Source organism: Mercenaria mercenaria, chromosome 14, assembly GCF_021730395.1.
Source record: "Mercenaria mercenaria strain notata chromosome 14, MADL_Memer_1, whole genome shotgun sequence".
Taxonomy (NCBI): Eukaryota; Metazoa; Mollusca; class Bivalvia; order Venerida; family Veneridae; genus Mercenaria; species Mercenaria mercenaria.
Genome location: NC_069374.1, coordinates 52105121 through 52131308, shown reverse-complemented (window position 1 = coordinate 52131308; position 26188 = coordinate 52105121). Strand labels below are relative to the sequence as shown.

Here is a 26188-nt window from a genome sequence, read left to right as displayed (position 1 = left end):
TCACAGAAATGTTCTTTTGGTGACCATCCACCAAATTCCTTCAAATCTTTCTGTTTCGTTGAAAATATGGCTGCCAGGGGGCCAGGCTAGTTTCCTGTACCTGGCTATATGGAAAACTTTGAAAAATCTTCTCCTCTAAAGCTTCTGGCTCAGTTTAAACATAATTTCACAGCTAAAACTTCTGGCTCAATTTAAACATACTTTAACAGCAATGATGCCAAATTCTATCAAATTAATCTGATTCCTTTAACAAGCATGGTCACCAGGGGGCTCTGCTAGTTTTCCTTATGTGGCTGTTTTCTCGCAGACCGTTCGTTCAGTTTCAGAATCATAACTAGGGTGAATATCTATCAAATAGAATTTATACTGAAATCAAAAGCAGCATTAGTAGTGCACTTTTTAGCTCCACTATTCGGAGAATAGGGGGGCTATACTACTCGCCCCGGCGTCGACGTGACCCTTCTTGGTTAAAGTTTCTCGGCAATCTTTGTTTTTCTGTCATATCTTTCTTACTATTGCTTATATCTTACTGTAACTTCACATAAACATTGTCCAGTATACAAACAAAGTATGTGTAGGGGCTGAGCCCATTATACCCAAGGTCAAGGTCACCAAGGTGTTATACTAAGGTTATTTTTAAGGTCAAAGTTTTTCGGCAACCTTTGTTTTGCTGTCATATCCTTGTTACTTTTGCTTATATCATACTGTAAGTTCACATAAACGTTGTCCAGCATACAAACGAAGTATGTGTAAGGGCTGGGCCCATTATACCCAAGGTCAAGGTCACCAAGGAGATATACTTAGAATTATTTTCATGTTAATTTTTTTTTTGAAAGCTTCGTTTATAGACATATCTTTGGTACTTTAAAAGATAATGACTTGAAATTAAAAGTGTTTGTTTATAATCATCTGCATGTGTGGCTACATACCCCATAACTCTAATTGTGTTTTTGACAGAATTATGCCCCTTTTGTACTTAAACTTTTTTCCAATCTTTCCTTTCTGGATACTACTTTAATGCAATATAAGATAAAGATTTGAAACTTAAAATGTATCTTTATCATCATCATCTGTATGTGTGTTAACAATCCCCATAACTCTGATTTGTATTTTTGATCAAATTATGCCCCTTTTATACTTAAATTATTTACATACTTAGTTTTCTGGACATAACTTTGGTACTATCTATATAAGATAATGACTTGAAACTCAAAATATATCTTTACCATCATCATCTGCATGTGTTGTAACAATCCTAATAACTCAAATTTGTGTATTTAATGGAACTACGCCCCATGGTGTATCTTCCTTTTACAGTAGAGGTCTATTCATTTTACTGCCAAGTCCCTGAATAGTGGAGCGCGCTGTCTTATGGACAGCTCTTGTTTAAAATTTCCATATTAAAGCTAGGTAATTACACATTTTAATAAAAAAATGATAAAACAGAAATTTCTTACAGTGATCTGTCTGTATGAAACAGGTCCTTTTGTTCTTTAAAGAACAGGATATACTACAATGTCCTAAATTGTTGCTCAAATGTGATTAATTGACCATCTTTAAGCTCAACATTGAGCTCAAAATAACGATTAAAACCTTAAACTTGATCAAAGGGAGGTAACCTCATAGACAGTCATACCTATCTAGTTTCGTCTCCTGAAGTAATAAGAAATACAATATTATACATGTACCAAATCAGCTGACCTGGTTTATGTAGTAAGTACCCGATATTTTAGAGTGACATATAAACTTTGCATTGAGAATAGTAAACTTTGCATTGAGAATAGAGGTCTGTTTTTGTTAACGAGAAAAAAGTGAAAAGAATCTGAAATGTTAAAACTTAATTAATTGTAGTATATCCACAATACATGAAATATCGCAGAGGACGAATTTCTTGGCCTTGTCTTGTGTCAGTGCATGTGTCCTAGTATGTAAACTGTAACACTCCAACTGAGGGCTTCAATGTAGAACAGCTTTATTTATGACGGAAGCAACTGACATTAAGTATGCCGATCAAACTGAACGACAGAAATGTAGATTCACCCGTCGAGAATGGATAAAATTATTGCATGGAAGTAATGCACGTGAAAACTGGTTTTGTAAGATTGATACAAACGTGTATTCAAAGGATTTTCTGAAATGCAGGTGTTAGTGCAAGGGATTTATTAAATATTACATGTATGACTGTATTTTTTTTATAATTAACAGATTAATAATCATATCTAGATCGATCTATTGTCGCTATTATTTCTGGACAAAGTAAATGCACCAGATATACGAACATGAGGAGAGGTCCTGCAAAAACAATATTACTGCATTTGCTATATATTTCAAACATCAGTATATTGGTGTTTGGAGCAGATTTTGTACAGTTGTCATCATGTTCTGCAAAAATTGATGGAACAATTATCAATTTGGAAAGAATTAAAAACAGGTAAGATTTAGAGTTAGATAATCGTTACAAAAGGTAAGCTTTACTTCATTTTTATTTTCATTCAACATTGCATATAATCCAACATACAGCACAGCTACAATGCTCTTGTGGGATAAACTAGGTATCCAGTAACATACCTGTGCTTATTTTACCTCCTGGTACAACCCATGCTGTCACCAGTGCCAAGCATTGATCAGGGAGCTACCAGTACCATTTTTCACGTCTTTGGTATAACGTGTACGGGCATCAAAACCCGGACCTCCGCACTCAGAGCGGACACGCTACTACTGGCTATTGATGTATAGAGCTACTGGGTACATCATATATTAATCATCTACTAGGCCAGAATTAATTAATTGATCAGTTATCATATCTCACTCGCCCCATATTTTTCATTTTGCCATAGCCCTTTATAAATTTGAACTCAAAGAAATAGGTATTAAAAATTATGGAAGGCAGTGTGCCATGCTAATTGCCAAGTGTGAAATGCCAGAAAGAATCAAATATGATAAATTTTAAGAGTTTTAAAATTGCGAAAACGGAACAGTTTTATTCCAAATGCTTAGTGTTGGGTGCTATTTAATTCAGATGAAGTGCTAAATATATTAATGGATGAATGCATTTTTTGAAGTCATTGGCTTTTTAGCTCACCTGAGCAATGCTCAGGTGAGTTTTTCTGATTGCTCAATGTCCGGTGTCCGTTGTCTGTCGTCTGTCAACATTTAGCTTGTGTATGCGATAGAGGCTGTATTTTTCAACTGATCTTCATGAAAAGTGGTCAGAATGATTACCTTTATGAAATCTAGGCCGAGTTCGAAAATGGGTTATCTGGGGTCAAAAACTAGGTCACTAGGTCAAATCAAAGAAAAACCTTGTATATGCGATAGAGACTGTTTTTTTCAACTGATCTTCATGAAATTTGGTCCGAATGATTACTTTGATGAAATCTAAGCTGAGTTTGAAAGTGAGTCATCTGGGATCAAAAACTAGGTCACTAGGTCAAATCAAAGAAAAACCTTGTGTATGCGATAGAGGCTGTGTTTTTCAATTAATCTTCATGAAAATTGGTCAGAATGATTACCTTGATGAAATCTAGGCAGAGTTTGAAAATGGGTCATCTGGGATCAAAAACTAGGTCACTAGGTCAAATCAAAGAAAAACCTTGTGTATGCGATAGAGACTGTTTTTTCAACTGATCTTCATGAAATTTGGTCAGAATGATTACCTTGATAAAATCTAAACCGAGTTTGAAAGTGGGTCATCTGGGGTCAAAAACTAGGTCACTAGATCAAATCAAAGAAAAACCTTGTGTATGCGATAGAGGCTGTATTTTTCAATTAATCTTCATGAATTTTGGTTAGAATGATTACCTTGATGAAATCTAGGTCAAGTTCGAAAGTGGGTCATCTGGGTTCAAAAATTAGGTCACTAGGTCAAATCAAAGAAAAACCTTGTGCATGCGATAGAGGCTGTATTTTTCAGTTAATCTTCATGAATTTTGGTCAGATTGATTATATTGATGAAATCTAGGCTGAGTTTGAAAATGGGTTATCTGGGATAAAAAACTAGGTCACTAGGTCAAATCAAAGAAAAACCTTGTGTATGCGATAGAGGCTGTATTTTTCAATTAATCTTCATGAATTTTGGTCAGAATGATTTCCTTGATGAAATCTAGGTCAAGTTCGAATATGGGTCCTCTGGGATCAAAAAGTAGGTCACTAGGTCAAATCAAAGGAAAAGCTTGTATATGCAATAGAGGCTGTATTTTTCAATTGATCTTCCTGAAATTAAGTCCAAAATGATAATATTAATGAAATCTTGGCTGAGTTTGAAAATGGGTCATCTTGGGTCAAAAAGTAGGTCACTAGGTCAAATCGAAGAAAAACCTTGTGTATGCGATAGAGGCAGTATTTTTCAATTGATCTTCATGAAATTTGGTCAGAATGATAGTCTTGATGAAATCTAGGTCAAGTTCGAATATGGGTCTTGTACTCTGGGGTCAAAAATTAGGTCACAGGTCGAATCAAAGAAAATACTTATACGAACTCAAGATTTTTGCTCCAATTTTAATGATAATTGGTCAGAATATTTTTTTCCATGAAATCACTAGGTCAAACATGTTTACACTGTTATCAGGTTTTTTTTCTGGCTAATTTGGGAACATAGCCTGTACCCACAAAATTGAGAATTTTGATGCGTAAATGTTCTAAATTGGGAAATATTTAGTCCCATAGGATAAAGTAAGGATGTGTTTAAGCACTTTCTCATACACTTCTTTCACATTTTAGAACATCTTTAACATACTTTCATTATAAAATTGTCCATAATTTGGTCAGTTTTTGTGCAATTTTGATGAAATTGTTTTCAGAATGTAGATTGGGAATTTTTGCACTCATTTTGGGAAAAAAAACATGCTTTTTGGCATTGGGAATATAGTCGAATAACGGCTATAAAAACGGCCGAAAAAAAACCCTGGTTATGGTGTGTTATGGTGTGTTTCTCAGGTGAGCGACCTAGGGCCATCTTGGCCCTCTTGTTTAAATTTTAGCTCATCATTTTATACCTTTTCAGACAGCCTATTCAGGCTGTTCTGTCAGAAATATAAAATCCTCCCTTCCTAGATAGTTTTAATATCAGAAATTTGTCAGTTACAAGTAGTACACAGCTGCTCCCACTGTCATGACTGTGTGATGCTAGGACACAAAGTTAATTTGTTGACCAGATCTTGACAGAAAAAAATGACAATGCATCTTTGACCAATGATTGCGATCTTTAGCTTTGGTCTTGCTCCCATAATGTTAAATGTTTGTGCCAAGTTATTTGAATATTCAGTAGGCCAAAAAAATGAATGTTTAGTTTCTCAGGCCCCGCCACATACGATTTTGACCCGCCGCATCTAAATTTTTTATCAAAGAAAAATTGACGAAATTCGCGAAAAGAGAACATTCATTAAATAAATGAGGATGCAAGAACGAAAATAACTGGTACGAATTAATCACCATTGAAAGAACAGTTACCCTGTTCATCTTGGTTATAGGCTATATACCAATAAAAGAAATTGTTCTTTGTTTCATATAAATTTCAGCTACTTTTGATACAGTTCCTAGATTTTCACTCCATTGTAGACCTATTTTCCACAAAATATCCATACATTTGCTTCAAGAAAACGAAAAGAAAAAGGGGGTGTTGAATAGTATGCAGTGAAATGCAAGTCGACTGAAGTCATGTGCCCTCATTTTGCCGCATTTCAGAATTCGGTCCGCAGAATAAACACCCTTCCTTCGTTTTCAGGTAAAAAAGCTTGAAAACAAAATTAATATAAGCATGAAATGTTTTTTTATGTAAAATACATTCCGCCAGTGAAATAATGCCCATTTGGCCCCCGGTTTACACACAAGTGCGCGAAAAATTAGGATCTATTTATTAGGGACTTTTTTCAAAGCATAATTTTTGACCGAATTACTGCTATATATTAACCTATAATAGGTGTTTGGTGTTAAGAATCCTAGTTAGTAGCAGGGCCCAAACCTATAATCCTGTTTCAGAGATTACAAGTCCAGGACAGTACCACCTACCGGACAATTGGTTGAATCTGCCAATGTTCCACCATAGTGTTCTTGTCAACACAAATTGAAAAGCATCATGACATTATCATCTTGTTATGATAATTGTTTGTGTAGAGTTATTTGAATATCCATGCATGCGTAAAAAAGTTATAGAGCGGACAAAAAATCATTGATCTTTGACCTTTAATGTGATCTTGACCTTTAAGCTAGAGTTCTTGATTTGCAGTCATGATGAATATTTATAAATGCCCAGTTATATGAATGAATAAAAATCAAGAGCAAATCAGAGAAATGACGTTAAATGTTTGATCTCTTAGTATAACCTTGACCTTTAAACTAGGGTTTGGATTTTGCATGTGACATGTGGTCATGTTATGATAGTCATTTTTTGCCAGTTTCTTTTTTTCAAATTCCAATGTCACCAGTTATAGGTTAAATTGGACATGATTTTGTACACACACAAACATTGAACACATAAATGCATGCATGGACACATGGACAGTATAATTAAATCAGCATATGAACATGTTGGATACCATATCCTAATCATTTGTTCTACTTTCACTGCAGATGCTATACATCAAACAGTATGGTACAGGTAAGCGCAAGTAAAATGGGGCATTTTAACTTTTAGCCTGCTGGCGGCAAGTGATTCTGCCTATGCGACCAGTGCAGACCAAGATCAGCCTGCACATCCATGCAGTCTGATCATGGTTTGCACTGTTTGCTATTCAGTCAGTAAATTTTCAGTGAACACCCCTTTGAATAGTAAGTGGTACTGCCCAAGTTAAATGATGTTCCAGTCCATTTTAGAAATTTAGCAGGGTAAGGGTTAAGGACAGACTGATAACTTTTTGATTTGTCCCTTTCACAGAGGTGTTGATCATATATTAAAAGAAGGTCAGTAATGTTATGGTTATGTCTGTTAAATAGTACACTCATAGCTATATTTTTGTAAAGTTTGCATTTTTCAATGTAGGTCTAGACTTCTTTCATACTGTGCTTGGTTTGACAAAGTGTTGGGTACTACTGTACCCTGATTACTATACCCACTATCAAAAACAAAATCCAATTCTATTTAAAATACTTATTCCGTTGCTCTTGAATTTTTCCTTGTTTGCTTTTTAGCTCGACTACTCAAAGAATAGGTAGAGTTATTGGACTCACCCGTGCGTCGGTGTTGGTGTCTGCGTTTTGTAAGCTGGGATCTCAGTAACCTCTTTTGGGAATGGATTGAAACTTCACACACTTATTTACTGTGATAAACTGACTTACACTGCACAGGTTCCATAACTCTATTTTGTTTTTTTACAAAGTTATGCCCCTTCTTTGACTTAAAAAGATGACTTTGTCATCGATGGATGGATTTTCAAATAACTTGGCATGAATGTATACCACAGTAAGACGATGTGTCGCGCGCAAGACCCAGGTCCATAGCTCAAAGGTCAAGGTCACACTTAGACGTTAAAGGTCATTTTTCATGATAGTGCATTCGTGTCCGGTCCATATCTTTGTCATCCATGGATGGATTTTCAAATAACTTGGCATGAATGTGTACCACAGTGAGACGACGTGTCGCGCGCAAGACCCAGGTCTGTAGCTCAAAGGTCAAGGTCACACTTAGACGTTAAAGGTCATATTTCATGATAGTGCATGGTCCATATCTTTGTAATTCATGCATGGATTTTAAAATTATTGGGCATGAATGTGTACCACAGTAAGACGACGTGTCGCGCGCAAGACCCAGGTCCGTAGGTCAAAGGTCCTAAACTCTAACATCGGCCATAACTATTCATTCAAAGTGCCTTCGGGGGCATGTGTCATCCTATGAAGACAGCTCTTGTTTCTAGCCAATTTGGGAACATAGTCTATACCCCCAAAATTGGGAACTTTGATGCGTAAATGTTCCAAATTGGGAAATGTTTAGTCCCATAGGATACAGTAAGGATGTGTTTTAGCACTTTCTCATACACCTTTTTTCACATTGTACCTCTATAACATACTTCCGCTACAAAATCGTCCATAATTTGGTCAGTGTTTGTGCAATTTTGATGATATTTTTTTTTTCAGAATGTAGATTGGGAATTTTTGCACTCATTTTGGGAAAAATACATACTTTTTGGCATTGGGAATATAGCTGAATAACGGCTATAAAAACGGCCAAAAAAAACCGCTGTAATGAAACTTCACACAAGTGATCAGTAACAACAGTAGTTGTGCATGGGGCAATTGTTAGGTTCTTGCAGAGTAAATACAAGACTTTGTTTTTTGTTACTATACTGTATACATAGACACAATCTCTCCTCATCCCCTTGACACAATTTAATGAAACTTCACACAAGTGATCAGTAACAACAGTAGTTGTGAATGGGGCATGTTAGGTTCTTTCAGAGAAATGTTTTGCAGAATTAGGGCACTTTGTTTTTTGTTACTATACTGTATACATAGACACAGTCTTGTGTGCACCATCACTCGATCCTCATCCCCTTGACGCAATTTAATGAAACTTCACACAAGTGATCAGTAACAACAGAAGTTGTGCATGGGGCATGTTAGGTTCTTTCAAAAAAAAATTGCAGAGTTATGGGACTTTGTTTTTCGTTAACATACTATGTAAATCAAACAGTCTGCATATGCAATTGCAATCTTGTGTGCGTCAGATTGCAGTGTACTGTGTCAGTGCATGTGGGGGGTACATTCATCACCTTTAGTGGTAGCTCTAGTTGGTTAAGGTTTTTGTATGTAAGCTGGTATCTCAGTACCCACTAATGGGAATGGATTGAAACTTCACACACTTGTTCACTGTCATGATCTGACATGCACTGTACAGGTGCCAAAACTCTACTTTGCATTTTTTTCAAAATTATGCCCCTTTTTCGACTTAGCAGTTTTTGGTTAAGTTTTTGTATGTAAGCTGGTATCTCGGTATTCACTGAAGGGAATGGATTGAAACTTCACACACTTGTCCACTGTCATGAGCTGATAAGCACTGTGCAGGTTTCATAACCCTGTTTTGCATTTTTACAAAATTATGCCTCTCTTTACGACTTCTGTATTCATTCAATTGACAAGGCTGTTGCATAGTCGAGTGTTTTTGTCAGTGATCTCCATAAGTAAAGGTTTGTTATCATTGCATAATAATTTAATACCAGGAGTATTACGATGAATTTAATAGCCAGTGCATAGACTTCTGCAAGACACTAAATAATGAAGATTGGCAGGTCAAAATTTACAGAAGGTCTTTGGAACTCAAAGAAATGTATGTGTATTATGTTGAAATTTCAATGAATCGACAGAATGACCCCCCAGGTCTTTTTAACTTTCTTCTTACTTCATAGAAAAATAATTGTACATATACTGCGATTTATTTCGAATTTCTACGTACCAACTTTCATTTTCCAATAAAATGAAATAGTTTCTGTGCTTTTTAAAAGAAATTAAAATGTTCACTTTCCTTAGTATTTGACCTTTAAGCAGATATTAATTTACAACTGTTAAAGAATATATTAAAGATAGCCATGATTAATGTTGCTATTTTCTTGTGTTTTTGTCATTTAATAAACTAGGTTCTAAAGTCTGTTGATATGTTGTGTGACAGGCAGATTCAGAAAGTTTTTTTGTTAATTTACAGAATATTTATATAAAGTTTTTTTGTTAATTTACAGAATATTTATGTCTCCCCACTGGGGGGAGACATATTGTTTTTTCCCTGTCCGTCTGTCCTTCCTTCCGTCCGTCCATCACAATTCGTTTCTGATCAATAACTAGAGAACCATTTGACCTAGAACCTTCAAACCTCATAGATTGGCAGGGCTTATGGAGTAGATGACCCCTATTGTTTTTGGGGTCACTTCATTAAAGGTCAAGGTCACAGGGGCCTGAACATGGAAAACCATTTCCGATTAATAACTTTAGAACTAGTTGACCCAGAATGTTGAAACTTCATAGGATGATTGATCATGCAGAGTAGATGACCTCTATTGATTTTGGGGTCACTCTATTAAAGATCAAGATCACAGGGGCCAAAACATGGAAAATCATTTCCGATCAATAACTTGAGAACCACTTGACCCAGAATGTTGAAACTTCATAGGTTGATTGGTCATGCAGAGTAGATGACCCCTATTGATTTTGGGGTCGTTTTTTTAAAGATCAAGGTCACAGGGGCCTGAACATGGAAAACCGTTTCCGATCAATGACTTTAGAACCACATGACCCAGAATGTTGAAACTTCGTAGGATGATTGGACATGCAATTTTTTTAGATGACCCCTGTTGAGTTTGGGGTCACTCTATTAAAGGTCAAGGTCAAAGGGGTCTGAATTTGGAAAACAATTTCCGGTCCGTAACTTGAGAACTGCTTCACCCAGAATGTTGAAACTTCATAGTATGATTGGACATGCAGAGTAGATGACTTCTATTGATTTTGGGGTCATTCTAGTAAAGGTGAAGGTTGCAGCGAACAGAACATGGAAATCCATTTCCAGTCATTAACTTTAGAACCACTTGACCTAGAACCTTCAAATTTCATAGGGTGATAGGACTTACAGAGTAGATGACCAGTATTGTTTTTGGAATCACTCCATCAAAGATCAAGGTCACAGGGGTGGGGGGGGGTGGGGGTGAACATAGAAAACACATTTTAATCAATAACTTGGGAACCATTTGACCAAGAAGGTTGAAACTTAATAGGATGATGGGACAGGCAGAGCAGATGACTCCTACTGATTTTGGGGTTACTTGATCAAAGATCACAGGGGCCTGAACATGGAAAACTGTTTCCAGTTCATATCTTAAGAACCACTAGGCCCAGAATGTTTAAACTTTGTGGGATGATTGGACATGCCAAGTAGATGATCCCTATTGCAGCCAACCATCAGTGTCTCTTTGACTTTTGCTCCTGTCCCCTATAAAAACATCTTCTAGTTTATCCCCCTGCTAAAGGCGAAGGGGATATTAGAAATGCTCTCCGTCCGTGCGTCCGTGCATCCGTCCGCAATGATCTTTGTCCGGAGCATAACTCCAAAAGTACTGGAGGGATTTTCTTCAAACTTCATACACTGATAGAACACATTGGGAGGAAGTGCATTGTGTAAGAACAATAACTCTGCCTTGCCTATTTTTTGAGTTATTCCCCTTTATCTTATTTTCTTAAAAAAATTTGTCCGGAGCATAAATCCAAAAGTACTGGAGGGATTTTCTTCAAACTTTATACACTGATAGAACACATTGGGAGGAAGTGCAGTGTGCAAGAACAATAACTCTACCTTGCCTATTTTTTGAGTTATTCCCCTTTATTTTATTTTCTTAAAACATTTTGTCTGGAGCATAACTCCAAAAGTACTGGAGGGATTTTCTTCAAACTTCATACACTGATAGAACACATTTGGAGGAAGTGCAGTGTGCAAGAACAATAACTCTACCCTGCCTATTTTTTGAGTTATTCCCCTTTATCATATTTTCTTAAAAAAATTTGTCCGGAGCATATCTTTTTCATGCATGGAGGGATTTTGATATATGTTGGCATAAATGTTCACCACCACGAGGCGGAGTGTCATGCACAAGAACCAGGTCCCTAGGTCTAAGGTCAAGGTCACACTTAGAGGTCAAAGGATACAAGAATGAAAACCTTGTCTAGAGCATTTCTTCTTCATGCATAGAGGGATTTTGATATAATTTGGCACAAATGTTCAGCACCTAGAGACAGAGTGTCATGCGCAAGATCCAGGTCCCTGGGTCTAAGGTCAAGGTCACACTTAGAGGCCAAAGGTCAGATACAAGAATGACTGTCCGAAGCATTTCTTCTTCATGCATGGAGGGATTTTGATGTAACTTGGCACAATTATACACCATCATGAGACGAAGTGTCATGCGCAGTTCCCTTCTTTAGAATTACCTCCCTTTGTTGTTACTTTAAATAGCTTTTATTGTAACTTTTTCATTACTAGTCGTAGGGAAAAATAGAGACCACTTTTCTGTAGTACAACATGCATGCTACATCTAATTTTGAGGTGTATTTTGACCAGTCTCTACCTGGTAAAGATTTTTGTGTGGACTTACAATTTGTTCTTTTTTTTTTTTTTTTTTTTTTTTTTTTAAAGATTAACTTCCCTTAGTAGTTACTATAAATAACTTATATTGTAACATTTTTATAATTGACCGTAGACAAAAAACAAGACCACTTTTCTGTGGTACAACATGGATGTTACTTTCCAATTTTAGGTGTATTTTAAGATATCTCTACCTGGTAAGGAGTTTTTTTGTGGACTTAGAAAAACAAAAGACTTACAATGATTACTAAACAACCACAAAATTTAAATTCCATTTGCAAATACAGCTGCTAGAGTATTAACAAATTTGCTGTGACGGGCATATATTGTGACATTCTGGCACTCGTGTTCCCTGTTAGCTTTCCATTCCTTCGTTTTACAGTAGCCATATAGAAAAACATTATAGCTTTGCTGTTCATGAAAATTAATAAAATTTAGCAGTAAACCACCTCACCACTGACTTATTCTTTCTTCCACATCTTTTAAACCCCTGATGCGGACCACAACTAAATGGTTCTTCAAAGCTTTCCCCAAAATTAATACTTTCAGACACTAACTTGCCAGGAACTTTAGCCTTCAGTTATAATATGCCCGGCGGGGGGATTGGCCATGTCTAACATGGCTCTTGTTACATTTTGCAGCTGCCTGTAATAGTTATAATAAATATAATAATGACTTTTACTGATTTAGCAAGAAAACACAAAAACAATACTGGAAGGGAGCCATTATTTCCTATGCTGATCACATAGTTATGCCATGAAAATTAGTAATTTTTTATTTATTTTTTTTATTCAGTCTGCTTAATTAAGAGTCTTTGAGACTGTCTGTGAAATAAAACATCTGTGATTTAATTGAAGGCTTTATTTTTTTTTTTTAGCTCACCTGTCACATAGTGACAAGGTGAGCTTTTGTGATCACCCTTCGTCCGTCGTGCATCCGTCCGTGTGTCCGTCAACAATTTCTTGTCTGCACGATAGTGGTTTCATTTATGATTTTATTTTAACCAAACTTGCACACAACTTGTATCACCATAAGATCTCGGTTCCTTTCTTGAACTGGCCAGATCCCATTATGGGTTCCAGAGTTAAGGCCCCTGAAAGGGCCAAAATCAGCTATTTTGACCTTGTCTGCACAATAGCAGCTTTATTTATGATTTGATTTTTACCAGTCTGGCACACAACTTGTATCACCATAAGATCTTGGTTCCTTTCTTGAACTGGCCAGATTCCTTTATGGGTTCCAGAGTTATGGCCCCTGAAAGGGCCAGAATCAGCTATTTTGCCCTTGTCTGCACAATAGCAGCTTCATTTATGATTTGAATTTAATCAAACTTGCACAAAACTTGTGTTGCCATTAGATCTCATTTCCTTTGTTGAACCGGCCAGATCCCCTAATGGGTTCCATAGTTATGGCCCCTGAAAGGACCAGAATTAGCTATTTTGACCTTGTCTGCACAATAGCAACTTCATTTATGATTTGATTTTAACCAAACTTGCACACAACTTGTATCACCACAAGATCTTGGTTCCTTTCTTAAACTGGCCAGATTCACTCATGGGTTGCAGAGTTATGGCCCCTTAATTGTCCAAAATTGGCTATTTCGGCTTTTGCAGCCATATAGAGACTTCATTTATGGTTTTATTTGATACAAACTTCCAAAATATCTTCCACAACAATAAATCTTGGATTCCATGACAAATCAGATCCAATCTTAGTTTCCAGAGTTATTTTATGTCTGATTACCTCCCCTGATTGTAGTCAAAATGGATTTATATCAGTAAGTACTTACAGGACTTATTTGAAATTTCATTATTGTCATTAGTTGGACCGAGCCAATCAGGGTAGATAACTATGGACTGATTTTATATCAAATTACCTCCCGTTATTTCAAATTAAAATGGGTATATCTCCATAACTAATGAAGATACTGATCTGAAATTTCATTTATGTCAACAGATTTATTTGGCAGATCCTTCTTTTGTTAACTTACAATAATTTTCTTTTGAATTACTTCCCTTTTACGTTACTATAAATAGCCTATTTTTAGTAATTTTTTTTTAGCTCACCTGTCACAAAGTGACAAGGTGAGCTTTTGTGATCGCGCGGTGTCCGTCGTCCGTCGTCCGTCCGTGCGTCAGTGCGTCCGTGCGTCCGTGCGTCCGTAAACTTTTGCTTGTGACCACTCTAGAGGTCACATTTTTCATGGGATCTTTATGAAAGTTGGTCAGAATGTTCATCTTGATGATATCTAGGTCAAGTTCGAAACTGGGTCACGTGCCTTCAAAAACTAGGTCAGTAGGTCTAAAAATAGAAAAACCTTGTGACCTCTCTAGAGGCCATATATTTCACAAGATCTTCATGAAAATTGGTCAGATTGTTCACCTTGATGATATCTAGGTCAAGTTCGAAACTGGGTCACGTGCCTTCAAAAACTAGGTCAGTAGGTCTAAAAATAGAAAAACCTTGTGACCTCTCTAGAGGCCATATATTTCACAAGATCTTTATGAAAATTGGTCAGAACATTCACCTTGATGATATCTAGGTCAAGTTCGAAACTGGGTCACGTGCCTTCAAAAACTAGGTCAGTAGGTCAAATAATAGAAAAACCTTGTGACCTCTCTAAAGGCCATATTTTTCATGGGATCTGTATGAAAGTTGGTCTGAATGTTTGTCTTGATGATATCTAGGTCAAGTTCGAAACTGGGTCACGTGCGGTCAAAAACTAGGTCAGTAGGTCTTAAAACAGAAAAACCTTGTGACCTCTCTAGAGGCCATATATTTCATGAGATCTTCATGAAAATTGGTCAGAATGTTCACCTTGATGATATCTAGGTCAAGTTTGAAAGTGGGTCACGTGCCTTCAAAAACTAGGTCAGTAGGTCAAATAATAGAAAAACCTTGTGACCTCTCTAGAGGCCATATTTTTTATGGGATCTGTATGAAAGTTGGTCTGAATGTTCATCTTGATGATATCTAGGTCAAGTTTGAAAGTGGGTCATGTGCCTTCAGAAACTAGGTCAGTAGGTCAAATAATAGAAAAACCTTGTGACCTCTCTAAAGGCCATATTTTTCATGGGATCTGTATGAAAATTGGTCTGAATGTTCATCTTGATGATATCTAGGTCAAGTTCGAAACAGGGTCATGTGCGGTCAAAAACTAGGTCAGTAGGTCTAAAAATAGAAAAACCTTGTGACCTCTCTAGAGGCCATACTTGTGAATGGATCTCCATAAAAATTGGTCAGAATGTTTACCTTGATGATATCTAGGTCAAATTTGAAACTGGGTCACGTGCCTTAAAAAACTAGGTCAGTAGGTCAAATAATGAAAAAAACCTTGTGACCTCTCTAGAGGCCATACTTTTCATGGGATCTGTATGAAAGTTGGTGTGAATGTTCATCTTGATGATATCTAGGTCAAGTTTGAAACTGGGTCAACTGCGGTCAAAAACTAGGTCAGTAGGTCTAAAATTATTAAAATCTTTTGACTTCTCTAGAGGCCATATTTTTCAATGGATCTTCATAAAAATTGATCTGAATGTTCACCTTGATGATATCTAGGTCAGTTTCGAAACTGGGTCACGTGCGGTCAAAAACTAGGCCAGTAGGTATAAAAATAGAAAAACCTTGTGACCTCTCTAGAGGCCATATTTTTCATGAGATCTTCATGAAAATTAGTGAGAATGTTCACCTTGATGATATCTAGGTAAAGTTCAAAACAGGGTCACGTACCTTCGAAAACTAGGTCAATAGGTCAAATAATAGAAAAACCTTGTGACCTCTCTAGAGACCATATTTTTCAATGGATCTTCATGAAAATTGGTCAGAATTTTTATCTTGATAATATCAAGGTCAAGTTCAAAACTGGGTCACATGAGCTCAAAAACTAGGTCACTATGTCAAATAATAGAAAAAACGACGTCATACTCAAAACTGGGTCATGTGGGAAGAGGTGAGCGATTCAGGACCATCATGGTCCTCTTGTATTATTGGCCGTAGGGAAAAACCGAGACCACTTTTCTGTGGTACAACATGGATGGTACCTCCAATTTTTAGGTGTATTTTGACATATCTGTACCTTGTAAGAATTTTGTTTTCTTTTTGGTTAAATTTCTTTCCTTTGTTGTTCCTGTCCTTTGGACTTAGATATTTTTTCTGAGGACCTTCTTGTCCTCAAGTGCAATGATAACAGGTGAGCGATATAGGGCCATCATGGCCCTCTTATTTCAGAGACTGACTGTCTTATGATAGTTTTTAATGTACTTGAAAAGGTCATTAACTAGACAATAGCTATGCAATACTGTGAAATCATTTCATTTCGTGGACTTGAAATTTTTGTGATTTTGGTAAAAATGCTTTTCTACGTGAACTTTAGTGGTATTGGTAAAAATGGCTATATCAAGGGATACTAATTCAAGGAAATAAATTTGACTTTTGAAGATAAGATAAATGACCTTTTGTGTGCTCATTAGAATTTGTTTGTTTGTTTGTTTTGGGTTTAACACTGTTAGAATTTAATTTGTTGGATTAACCACAAAATTCACAAAAAAATATTATAGTCCTCCATGAATGTGTTAAAGATTTCACAGTGAGTATTTAGAATTACAAAAGGCCGTATTCAAAAATAATATTGCAGTTTTGAACAAATTTTAATTTCTTAACATCAACTATAATTGCAAATGAGTCTTATTTGCATTTCAGTCTGAATACGCAATTTGGTGAAGGACCAGACCAGTGGAACTATACGTACAACCCGTGCTTTAAATTCAGTAAACCGGAGCATGCAAATGAAGGATTTGGGGATAAATGTTTAGCTGTAGCAGTAAGTATTAGAAGTATGAGCCTTTTCTCAATTTTTTTCCCCCAAATTTCGCAGTTTTCCTTTTTTACCCAAGAGTCTTTAATTAAATGTCCTATATTAATAACAAATTAATGTCAGTTCTTTCTTAAACAGTTTGATTTTGGGATTTATCTGTTTCTTCAATAATAAAAAAAATGTTTTCTCTAAGTTCCCATTTCTAATTCAGTGATAAAATTTTTAAAACCCCAGCCACAGGTGGTGGGGGGTTATAGGAATGGTCTCCGTCCGTCCTTCCGTAACATTTTGTGTCCGCTCTGTATCTCTTAAACCTCTTGAAGGATTTTCATGAAACTTGGGTCAAATGATCACCTCATCAAGATGATGTGCAGGACCCATGAGTCAGCCATGTCAGTTCAAGGTCAAGGTCACAACTCAAGGTCAAAGATTTGAGCCTTCCATTTCGTGTCCGCTCTGTATCTCTTAAACCCAATGAAAGATAATCATGAAACTTGAATCAAATGATCACCTCATCAAGACGCTGTGCAGAACCAATGAGTCAGCCATGTCGGCTCAAGGTCAAGGTCACAACTCAAGGTCAGAGGTTTGAGCCTACCATTTCGTGTCCGCTCTGTATCTCTTAAACCTCCTGAAGGATAATTATGAAACTTGGTTTAAATGATCACCTCATCAAGACAATGTGCAGAACTCATGAGTCAGCCATGTCGGCTTAAGATCAAAGTCACAACTCAAGGTCAAAGGTTTGAGCCTTCCATTTTGTGTCCGCTCTGTATCTCCTAAACCCCTTGAAGGATTTTCATCAAACTTGGGTCAAATGATCACCTCATCAAGCTGGTGTGCAGAATTGATCAGTAAGCCATGCTGGCTCAAGGTCAAGGTCTCAACTTAAAGTCAAAGGTTTAAGCCTTCCATTTTGTGTCCATTCTGTATCTCCTAAACCCCTTGAAGGATTTACAATAAACTTGGGTCAAATAATTACCTCATCAAGAACTCGTGAGTCAGCCATGTCAACTCAAGGTCAAGGTCACAGCTCAAGGTCAAAGGTTTGAGCTCTGTATCTCCTAAAACCCCTTTTATGATATTCATGAAACTTGGGTCAAATGATCATCTCATCTAGACGAAGTGCAGAATTCATGGGTCAGCCATGTCAGTTCAAGGTTAAGGTCACAGCTCAAGGTCAAAGGTTTACCCTTTCACTATCCATACCAGTGGCGGGGGATTTAGCTGTCTTTCAGACTGCCTTGTTAGTAGGAGTGGTTACTTAGACATAACTTTAATACACTGTACAGTATCTAAGTCATGGTTCATACAGAATATCAGAGACAAAATTCAAGTACTTTTCAAGGACTTTTCAAGGACTTTTTACAATTTTTCAAGCACTATTTTTTTTCAAAACCACGACCTATTCTGAAAAACTTTTATTATGTAATGCAAAAATAAAACAACCATCACTTGTCACACCTTTGAAAATGACGTAATTCGATTATTAGATTGATGTAATTCAGAATTACATAATGAAATTTTGTTGATGGTTGTGTATTTTTATTGATATTTCTTAAAGCCCTGCTCTACGGCTGTTCAAATTCTAATGTGTGTATGCAACCCATGATTACAATAGGTAACAGTTAACAGCCATGCGCCACACTTCATTTGTACTTTGGAGTTTCTTGTCTGTTTACCGGTATATTTCATTATTTTTGAGGTTACTGAAATAACAAGTATTGAAGTAAAATTTGTATGGTTATAATAATTATGTTATGTTGATATTCACTAAAAAGCTCGGCTATCATGTTACCCGTTGTTACTGTGATACAGAAAAATTAATGTACCGGTAAGTATACTTTTTATGTTCTCACATTTATCTATCTTCCGTGACTGTCAAACCCCTTTCGGGGACGTAGACGTTAATGTAGGAGCCACATATAGTGTTGCTGCAGTCCGTACGTCTGTCAGTATGTCCCGAAATTTAGTGCGTCCAAGTCCTCCCATGTCTCTATTAGCCTGATTTGCTTCAAACTTTCACAGATGAACAGCCTTGATGTGCAGATGACCTTAAAGGAAGGAACTTTTTCTGTGACTATTTTTACCTCAGTTATTGCCCTTTGATAGCTTTATTATCCCCTGCCGATGAAATCGGGAGGGGGGTATTGAAATGGCATTGTCCGTCCGTCAGTCCGTCCGTCCGCAGCCATTTCTCAGTAACTACCTAGTAGAATTTTATGAAACTTGAAATAAACATGAACCAACATACTGCGATGATGCCCGTCAAGTTTTTTTTGATTGGTCAATTTCCCTAAGAGTTACTGCCCTTGATTTAATGAAAAATGTCCGTCCGCTGCCATTTCTCAGTTACTAGCAGGTAGAATTTCATCAAACTTGAAATAAATATGAACCAACATACTTGCCCGTCATTTTCTTTTTTTATTGCTCTATTTTCCATACAGTTATTGCCCTTTAATTGTTTAAAAATCCACAGATTTGTACATAACAAACCAACCAATTGGAAGAATTCCATTAAACTTCTTTCATTCTTTTCCATGAACAATTATAATAAACATGTGAAGTTGTATACCCACACCTTGTCACCACCTTGCCTCCCCACTCTCCTCACTCCCCCTCCCAACCCCCCCACCCCTCCAATTTTTTTTTTTTTCATTTTTAATTTTCCATCAATATTTATAATCAACATGTAAACTTTTGTACCCTCACCCCTCACCCCCCCCCCCCCCACCCCACCAAAAAAAACCATTCATTTTCTGTTAATTTGATTTTGACTAATGAAATTATTTGCTTCTTTATAACATTCTTAACTTTTTGCTGGGTATATTTTTTTGCTGTTCCTCACCATAGACCCTTTCGGCGGGGGATACCAATTCATCGAATTTGCTTGTATGTATAGACTATAGAGAGAAATCTTGTTGGTCCAACTCCTCCCACACAATTAACCTGATTTGCTTTAGACTTTCACAGATGAACATGCTTGATGTGCAGATGACCATAAAAGACGGATTTTTTTGTGTGATTTCATAGTTGGAGGACAGTCTTCATGTGAAGAAGACAATAGATAATGAACTTTTTCTGTGGCTATTTTTTTCAGAATTATGACCCAGCCTTTCTTAATTTTACAAAATAGGCCATAGTGAAAAAATTTGGTGTGTCCAACTCCTCAAGACAAAAGCTTTTTGAAAGAATGACATCCGCGTTGCTCAGGCACACAACCTTATCTGAATGCAATTTTCTTCAAACTTCTAGTCAAACATCCTTGACATGTGAAGATAGTCTATACTACAAAAAAAAAATTGTTATTTAGAACATGGCACACTTGTGGGCATCCATGTCCAATGGACACAATTCTAGTTATATTTGGCCTTAAATTCATAATTATTTTTACTTTTCATATTATTCCATCACTGTGTCTGTAATTGTATTTTGTATTTAAATTTTGACATGTTACCGAAATAGGATCAACTTTCTGTTTTTAGTATCAAAATAAACTAGACAAGTATAAGTTGAAATATTTTGAAAAATTTAAAGATAGATATCATTATCAGATATATATGTACATTTTTTTTGCACATATATTTTACTATATAACAGTATCAGGTTATTCTGTTTGTGTTATACAGTATTTTGTTTTTGTTAAGCTATTTTGAATTGTATTTCTGAACATAAAAAACAGTCAGATTAAAATACCCATAACTGAAAGGATACTTCTGATGAACAGAAATTTCATATAACTTAAAGATAAAATGCACTTTCCTGTCACAAAATACCACATATAATATTTATTTTGCTTTGTTACATAAGTGGTCATTTTATGTTTGACCAAATGTTTGTTTATTTGGCAAGTGATGAGTTCAAGTTAGAACACTGACCTTCCATTATATCAGTGAGGTTTAAACACCAATCATAACCCAGACTAAACTGAACATAATAGATCATGGTTTTAGTGTGGCACAGCTTATTTTCCATTGGCTGCTGTTTTTGAGGGTCATTGACATTCTGACGGCACCGTGTAAAATATGGAGTGGAGTCGTGGAGTGGAGTGGTGGAGTGGAGTCTGGAGTCGATTTTGGAGTCAATATTGGAGTCAAATTTGGAGTGGAGTCTTTTTTGGAGACAAATTTGGAGTCGATTTTGGAGTGGAGTCTTTTTCAGAGTCAAATTTGGAGTCGATTTTGGAGTCAGTTTTGGAGTCGATTTTGGAGTCAAATTTGGAGTGGAGTCTTTTTTGGAGCCATTTTTGGATTGGAGGCATGGGGGTGGTTTCTCTCAGGCCTGTAGTCACTAAATATATGTAATTGTCTCTTACTGAAACAGTCTTGATTGATAAAATGGGTCTTAAGACAATTAATGGTCTCTAATTTTATGCGGCCTCTCAAGCAGGACTTTTTATATGCCCGAAGGGACGTATTATGTTATGACGCTGGTGTCCGTCTGTCCGTCTGTCCGTCCGTCTGTCCGTCTGTCCGTTAGCAATTTCGTGTCCGCTCTGTAACTCTTGAACCCCTTGAAGGATTTCAAGGAAACTTTACACAAATGTTCACCACACCGAGACGATGTGCAGACCGCATGTTTTGGATGTCTCACTTCAAGGTCAAGGTCACACTTAGGAGTCAAAGGTCATATCAGTTTGTTTCGTGTCCGCTCTGTAACTCTTGAACCCCTTGAAGGATTTCAAAGAAACTTGACACAAATGTTCACCACACCAAGACGACGTGCAGAGCGCATGTTCCGGATGACTTGCTTCAAGGTCAAGGTCACACTTAGGGGTCAAAAGTCATATCAGTTTGTTTCGTGTCCGCTCTGTAACTCTTGAACTGCTGGAAGGATTTCAAAGAAACTTGGCAGAAATGTTCACCACATTGTAACGATGTGCAGAGCGCATGTTCCGGATGACTGGTTTCAAGGTCAAGGTCACACTTAAGGGTCAAAGGTCATATATGACTTTGCTTTGTGTATATTGCTCTGCATTGCAGTGGTCTTGTTTTTATTTGGCAGATCTCTTTTTTGTACTTACAATAATTATTTTTTTTTGAATTACTTCCCTTTTATGTTACTATAAATAGCTTATTTTGAAACTTTTTTATTATTGGCCGTAGGGAAAAACCGAGACCACTTTTCTGTGGTACAACATGGATGGTACCTCCAATTTTAAGGTGTATTTTTACATACCTATACCTGATAAGGATTTTTTTGTAGACTTAGATTTGTTTTTTGAAGTTTTCCTTTTGTTGTTCCAGTCCTTTGGGGCTACAGCAGTCAAGTTCTTAAAATTTTGCTCCAATCCTATGATGTAAGCCTTCGGGCGTATATTGCCCCGCATGGCGGCGCTCTTGTTTTAAATGTTAAGGGATTTTGTGAGTGGAGTCTCATTGATGCTTAATGTTACTGAAGTGTTTGGTCTATATTAATTATTATTATCATTTTTGTGGTGAATTTAGGAATGGAATTCCTTGATGTTATGGTCGAAGAAAAAAAAAAACAACAACACTGGTTATAACTGTTTTCATCACGGTTTTCCTGGTTATAAAATTTCTATTAGAGTCTGTGTTTTAAGACAATGGTCATGTCATTACTGGTAATATTATGGTTTACCAAGGGTATTAAAGTCCCAGAAACACTTTGGATATTATAATTTCAAGTAGCATTTATTTCACGAAGAAAGAATTCAAAGATATCAGCCCCTCTACAAAACTTGTTCGGTCTTTAGCATTGTTTTCATAAAGAACGTCTGTAGAAATCTGATCAAACCATTAAAGCATAGAAATTTCCAAACTACTGAAAACAACGAGGGTTATTGCAGGCTTAACGTGAAAGGGAACGTAATAGCAATAATTCTAAATAAACACTTAGAACATTTTTTCAATGTCGCCCATCAATATGCCTTTGTTGATTTATTTTAAAGTTACAACAAAAGCCTGCGTTTTTTAAACCAGTGTTTTTAGAGATTGGACCAAATGATCGGTCAGTTTGTATAGAAAAGGGATAGGTGGTTTGCTCTGTTTTAGGGTGCATATTGGCTCGATCCTATTGTATGTACTGAAAAATATCTGTAATAAAAATGTCTCTTTCACATGTGTGTAGGTCTACTAAAATAATACATTTTGTATGAAATTTATTAAAAACAAAACAAACAAAAAAAAAAAGAACAAGGTTTACGTTCACTGTATTTACTTCAAATATATACCCAAAATGCACCATTTGCTGTTCTCCTTTTAAAAAATTCTTGGGGGAGGATACCCCCGTACCCCCAACACCACCCCTGCATACTATGAACAAGGTCCTGGCTACTCGCCTGCAATCTTTATAGCTGACTCAAGAGTAACATGGATATTTATAAATTCTGACCTTGTTATTTTCTCAATACGCCATTCGTTATTTGATATAGGTATCGTTTATAAATTTTGAATTTTGACCAGCGAAGACCATGGCTGATCATGGTCTGCATTGTTTGCAGAAAGCAGACCTATTTACATGTTTACTATTTAACAGTCTGAACTTAAAATTTACAAAATGCAAATCTTTAAAAATGCAGATGTTTTTTTCCGGATTCATTTTAAAAACTTAAAACAATACTTTCTCATTATTTCACATTTCAAGTTAGAAATGTTTATCAATTCTCTCTGAGTAATCTTCAGACAAAATCTGACCCAACATCATAAATAACAAACCATGAAGGAACTAGGGGTCAAGTCCTGATAAGAATGAGATATCATGCTGAGGTGCTGTACCAGTACCTTCTCCAGCAGAATTTTGTAGAAATCTGTCATAAAGTAGAGAGTGATTTGATGTAATTAACTATCCAATATAATGGCAAGTTATTCTTACCAATCTGATAAGGGTCATTTGAGAAAACATCAGTAGCTGTTATTGTTATTTCTAGAGGAGTATGATATTGAGCCCATTCATGATTCAACAGTTTACTAGTACATGTAAGTGTGAAATATTTATGTGGATAATTATTTGGAGGTGACATATAAACGTAGGATCATTTAATGAATTTTTATGTTTTATTAACTATTGAAATAGTTCAATTAATCTTGTTGAGGTCAGTTTTTTTACTCCAAAACTGACTCCAAAATTGACTCCAAAATTGACTCCAAATTTGACTCCAAAATCGACTCCAGACTCCACTCCACCACTCCACTCCATGACTCCACTCCATATTTTACACGGTGCCCATTCTGACATGTAGAGACTTACCCTAAGCCTTCTTTACACAAGTGAAACAATCCGTTTATATAGTGAAATTGTTGAGTGAACACCGTTTCTTAATCCTAATTCTGCCCATGTTATATCAGTGCAAAGGAAAAGTAACCTATCTATGATAAATGCCATGTATGATTACACAGTCTTGAAATTGATTTCTTCGATTTTTTCATATTTCTAGATATTTTTCCTATACTTTGACGCATATTTATGGGTAGTTGAGATTGTTCTCTTTCCAGCAGTAGCCTTTTAAACATATTTCACCTTGTGAAATTCTGTGGGCTTTGACTTTTAAAAAAATCGTCTGTTTGTTGACAAATTTCACCATAAAAAATGTTCTACTTTCACCAGGGCAATCAATTATTTGATCTTTACATAGTTTTGTATTCAGGTTGCTAATCCATGTGACATGCATTTTCATGATTAGAGGTAAAAAGGGCATAGTTTGCATGAGGTTCTAGGTCAATAGTCACCTAAGCCTATCATAAGTATTTGCGGAGTTGTCTCCATTTTTACCAAATATTTCATCCGGGATAATTTTTTTCAGCTCAGATAACTCTTTTTCAGGAAATGATATTTTAATAATTTTTTTCAGTCCTTGTATTTTGATGCAGTTAACTACACATGTATTTAACATAGATAGCTACTACTTGAAGTTTGTATTTTTAGTTACAATGCCAGCAGGCTAAAGGTTAATATAAAGAGATAAAAGAGTAAGCAAACTGTACATATTTCATTGTTTGTGTTTCAGTTATGCAAGTATGGTCAGCAAGACAGGAGGGAATACTATTACACACTTGGTTTTCATAGCGATGCTGTATTTATAGCTGAAAGAAATGATAATGAGACAACAGTCCTACTGTCTTACAATGGATTTAGGTAAATTCACATTATATTCCTGTTATCTTACAATGGATTTAGGTAAATTCACATTATGTTCCTGTTATCTTACAATGGATTTAGGTAAATTCACATTATATTCCTATTATCTTACAATGGATTTAGGTAAATTCACATTATATTCCTGCTATCTTACAATGGATTTAGGTAAATTCACATTATATTCCTGCTATCTTACAGTGGGTCTTACAATGGATTTTGGTAAATTCACATTATAATCCTGCTATCTTACAGTGGGTCTTACAATGGATTTAGGTAAATTCACATTATAATTCTGTTATCTTACAGTGGGTCTTACAGTGGATTTAGATAAATTCACATTATATTCCTGCTATCTTACAGTGGGTCTTACAATGGATTTAGGTAAATTCACATTATATTTATCTTACAATGGATTTAGGTAAATTCACATTATAATCCTGCTATCTTACAATGGGTCTTACAATGGATTTAGGTAAATTCACATTATAATCCTGTTATCTTACAATGGATTTAGGTTAATTCACATTATAATTAATCCTAGTCTTACAATGGATTTAGGTAAATTAACATTATAATCCTCTTATCTTACAATCAATTTATTGGTAAATTCACATTATAGTCCTGCTGTCTTACAATGAATTTAGGTAAACTCAAGTTACAAAAAATTCTGCTATCTTACATATACTGCAGTCTTAAATTGATTTAGGTAAACTCAAATAATAGACTTTCTGTTTTACAATGAGTTATGGTAAATTCAAATTACAGTGTTGTTATCTTACAATGTATTTTGGTAAAATCGAATCTTACATTGTAATTTGGTAAATTCATGTAACAATGTTACAGTCTTATAATGTATTTTCATAAATTCAAGTTAAAGTGCTGCTATCTTGCAATGTATAGGAGAGATCGTGTTTGTATACAAATTCTATTTTTAGAACTGATAAGACAGTGATCGGGTGGGCAGAAGCCGACCGTCCATGTTTTTTGTAAACAGTGATGTTTTTCTAACGGTCTAAACTTTCTTAAAACACAAATTACATAAATAATTTTTTGATCAATGGAAAGGTTATAAAACAAGCAATTTATTGATTACTTTTAATTGTTATTTCGAAATAAAATGGATTAATTATGAACGCTTAACTTACACTGTTTTTCTAAAGGTTGTGAAAATCACTACGCCGCTTTTAAAATTATATGTCATTTAAAACGGTTGTTCATTGAAAAAAGATATT

At 35.8% G+C, this 26188-nt stretch overlaps 1 protein-coding gene across 1 annotated transcript in view; it reads left to right on the top strand.

The window, feature by feature from the left end:
• Positions 1–1741: 1741 nt before the first annotated feature.
• LOC123527598 (probable serine/threonine-protein kinase drkB) overlaps positions 1742–26188 on the top strand; it is a 44849-nt gene continuing 20402 nt past the window's right edge. Inside the window, exons 1-3 of the mRNA XM_053523487.1 lie at positions 1742–2431; positions 16745–16865; positions 24826–24953. Of these exons, the coding sequence (XP_053379462.1) occupies positions 2280–2431; positions 16745–16865; positions 24826–24953 (401 nt within the window). The 5' untranslated portion in view covers positions 1742–2279. The remainder of the gene's footprint in view (positions 2432–16744; positions 16866–24825; positions 24954–26188) is intronic.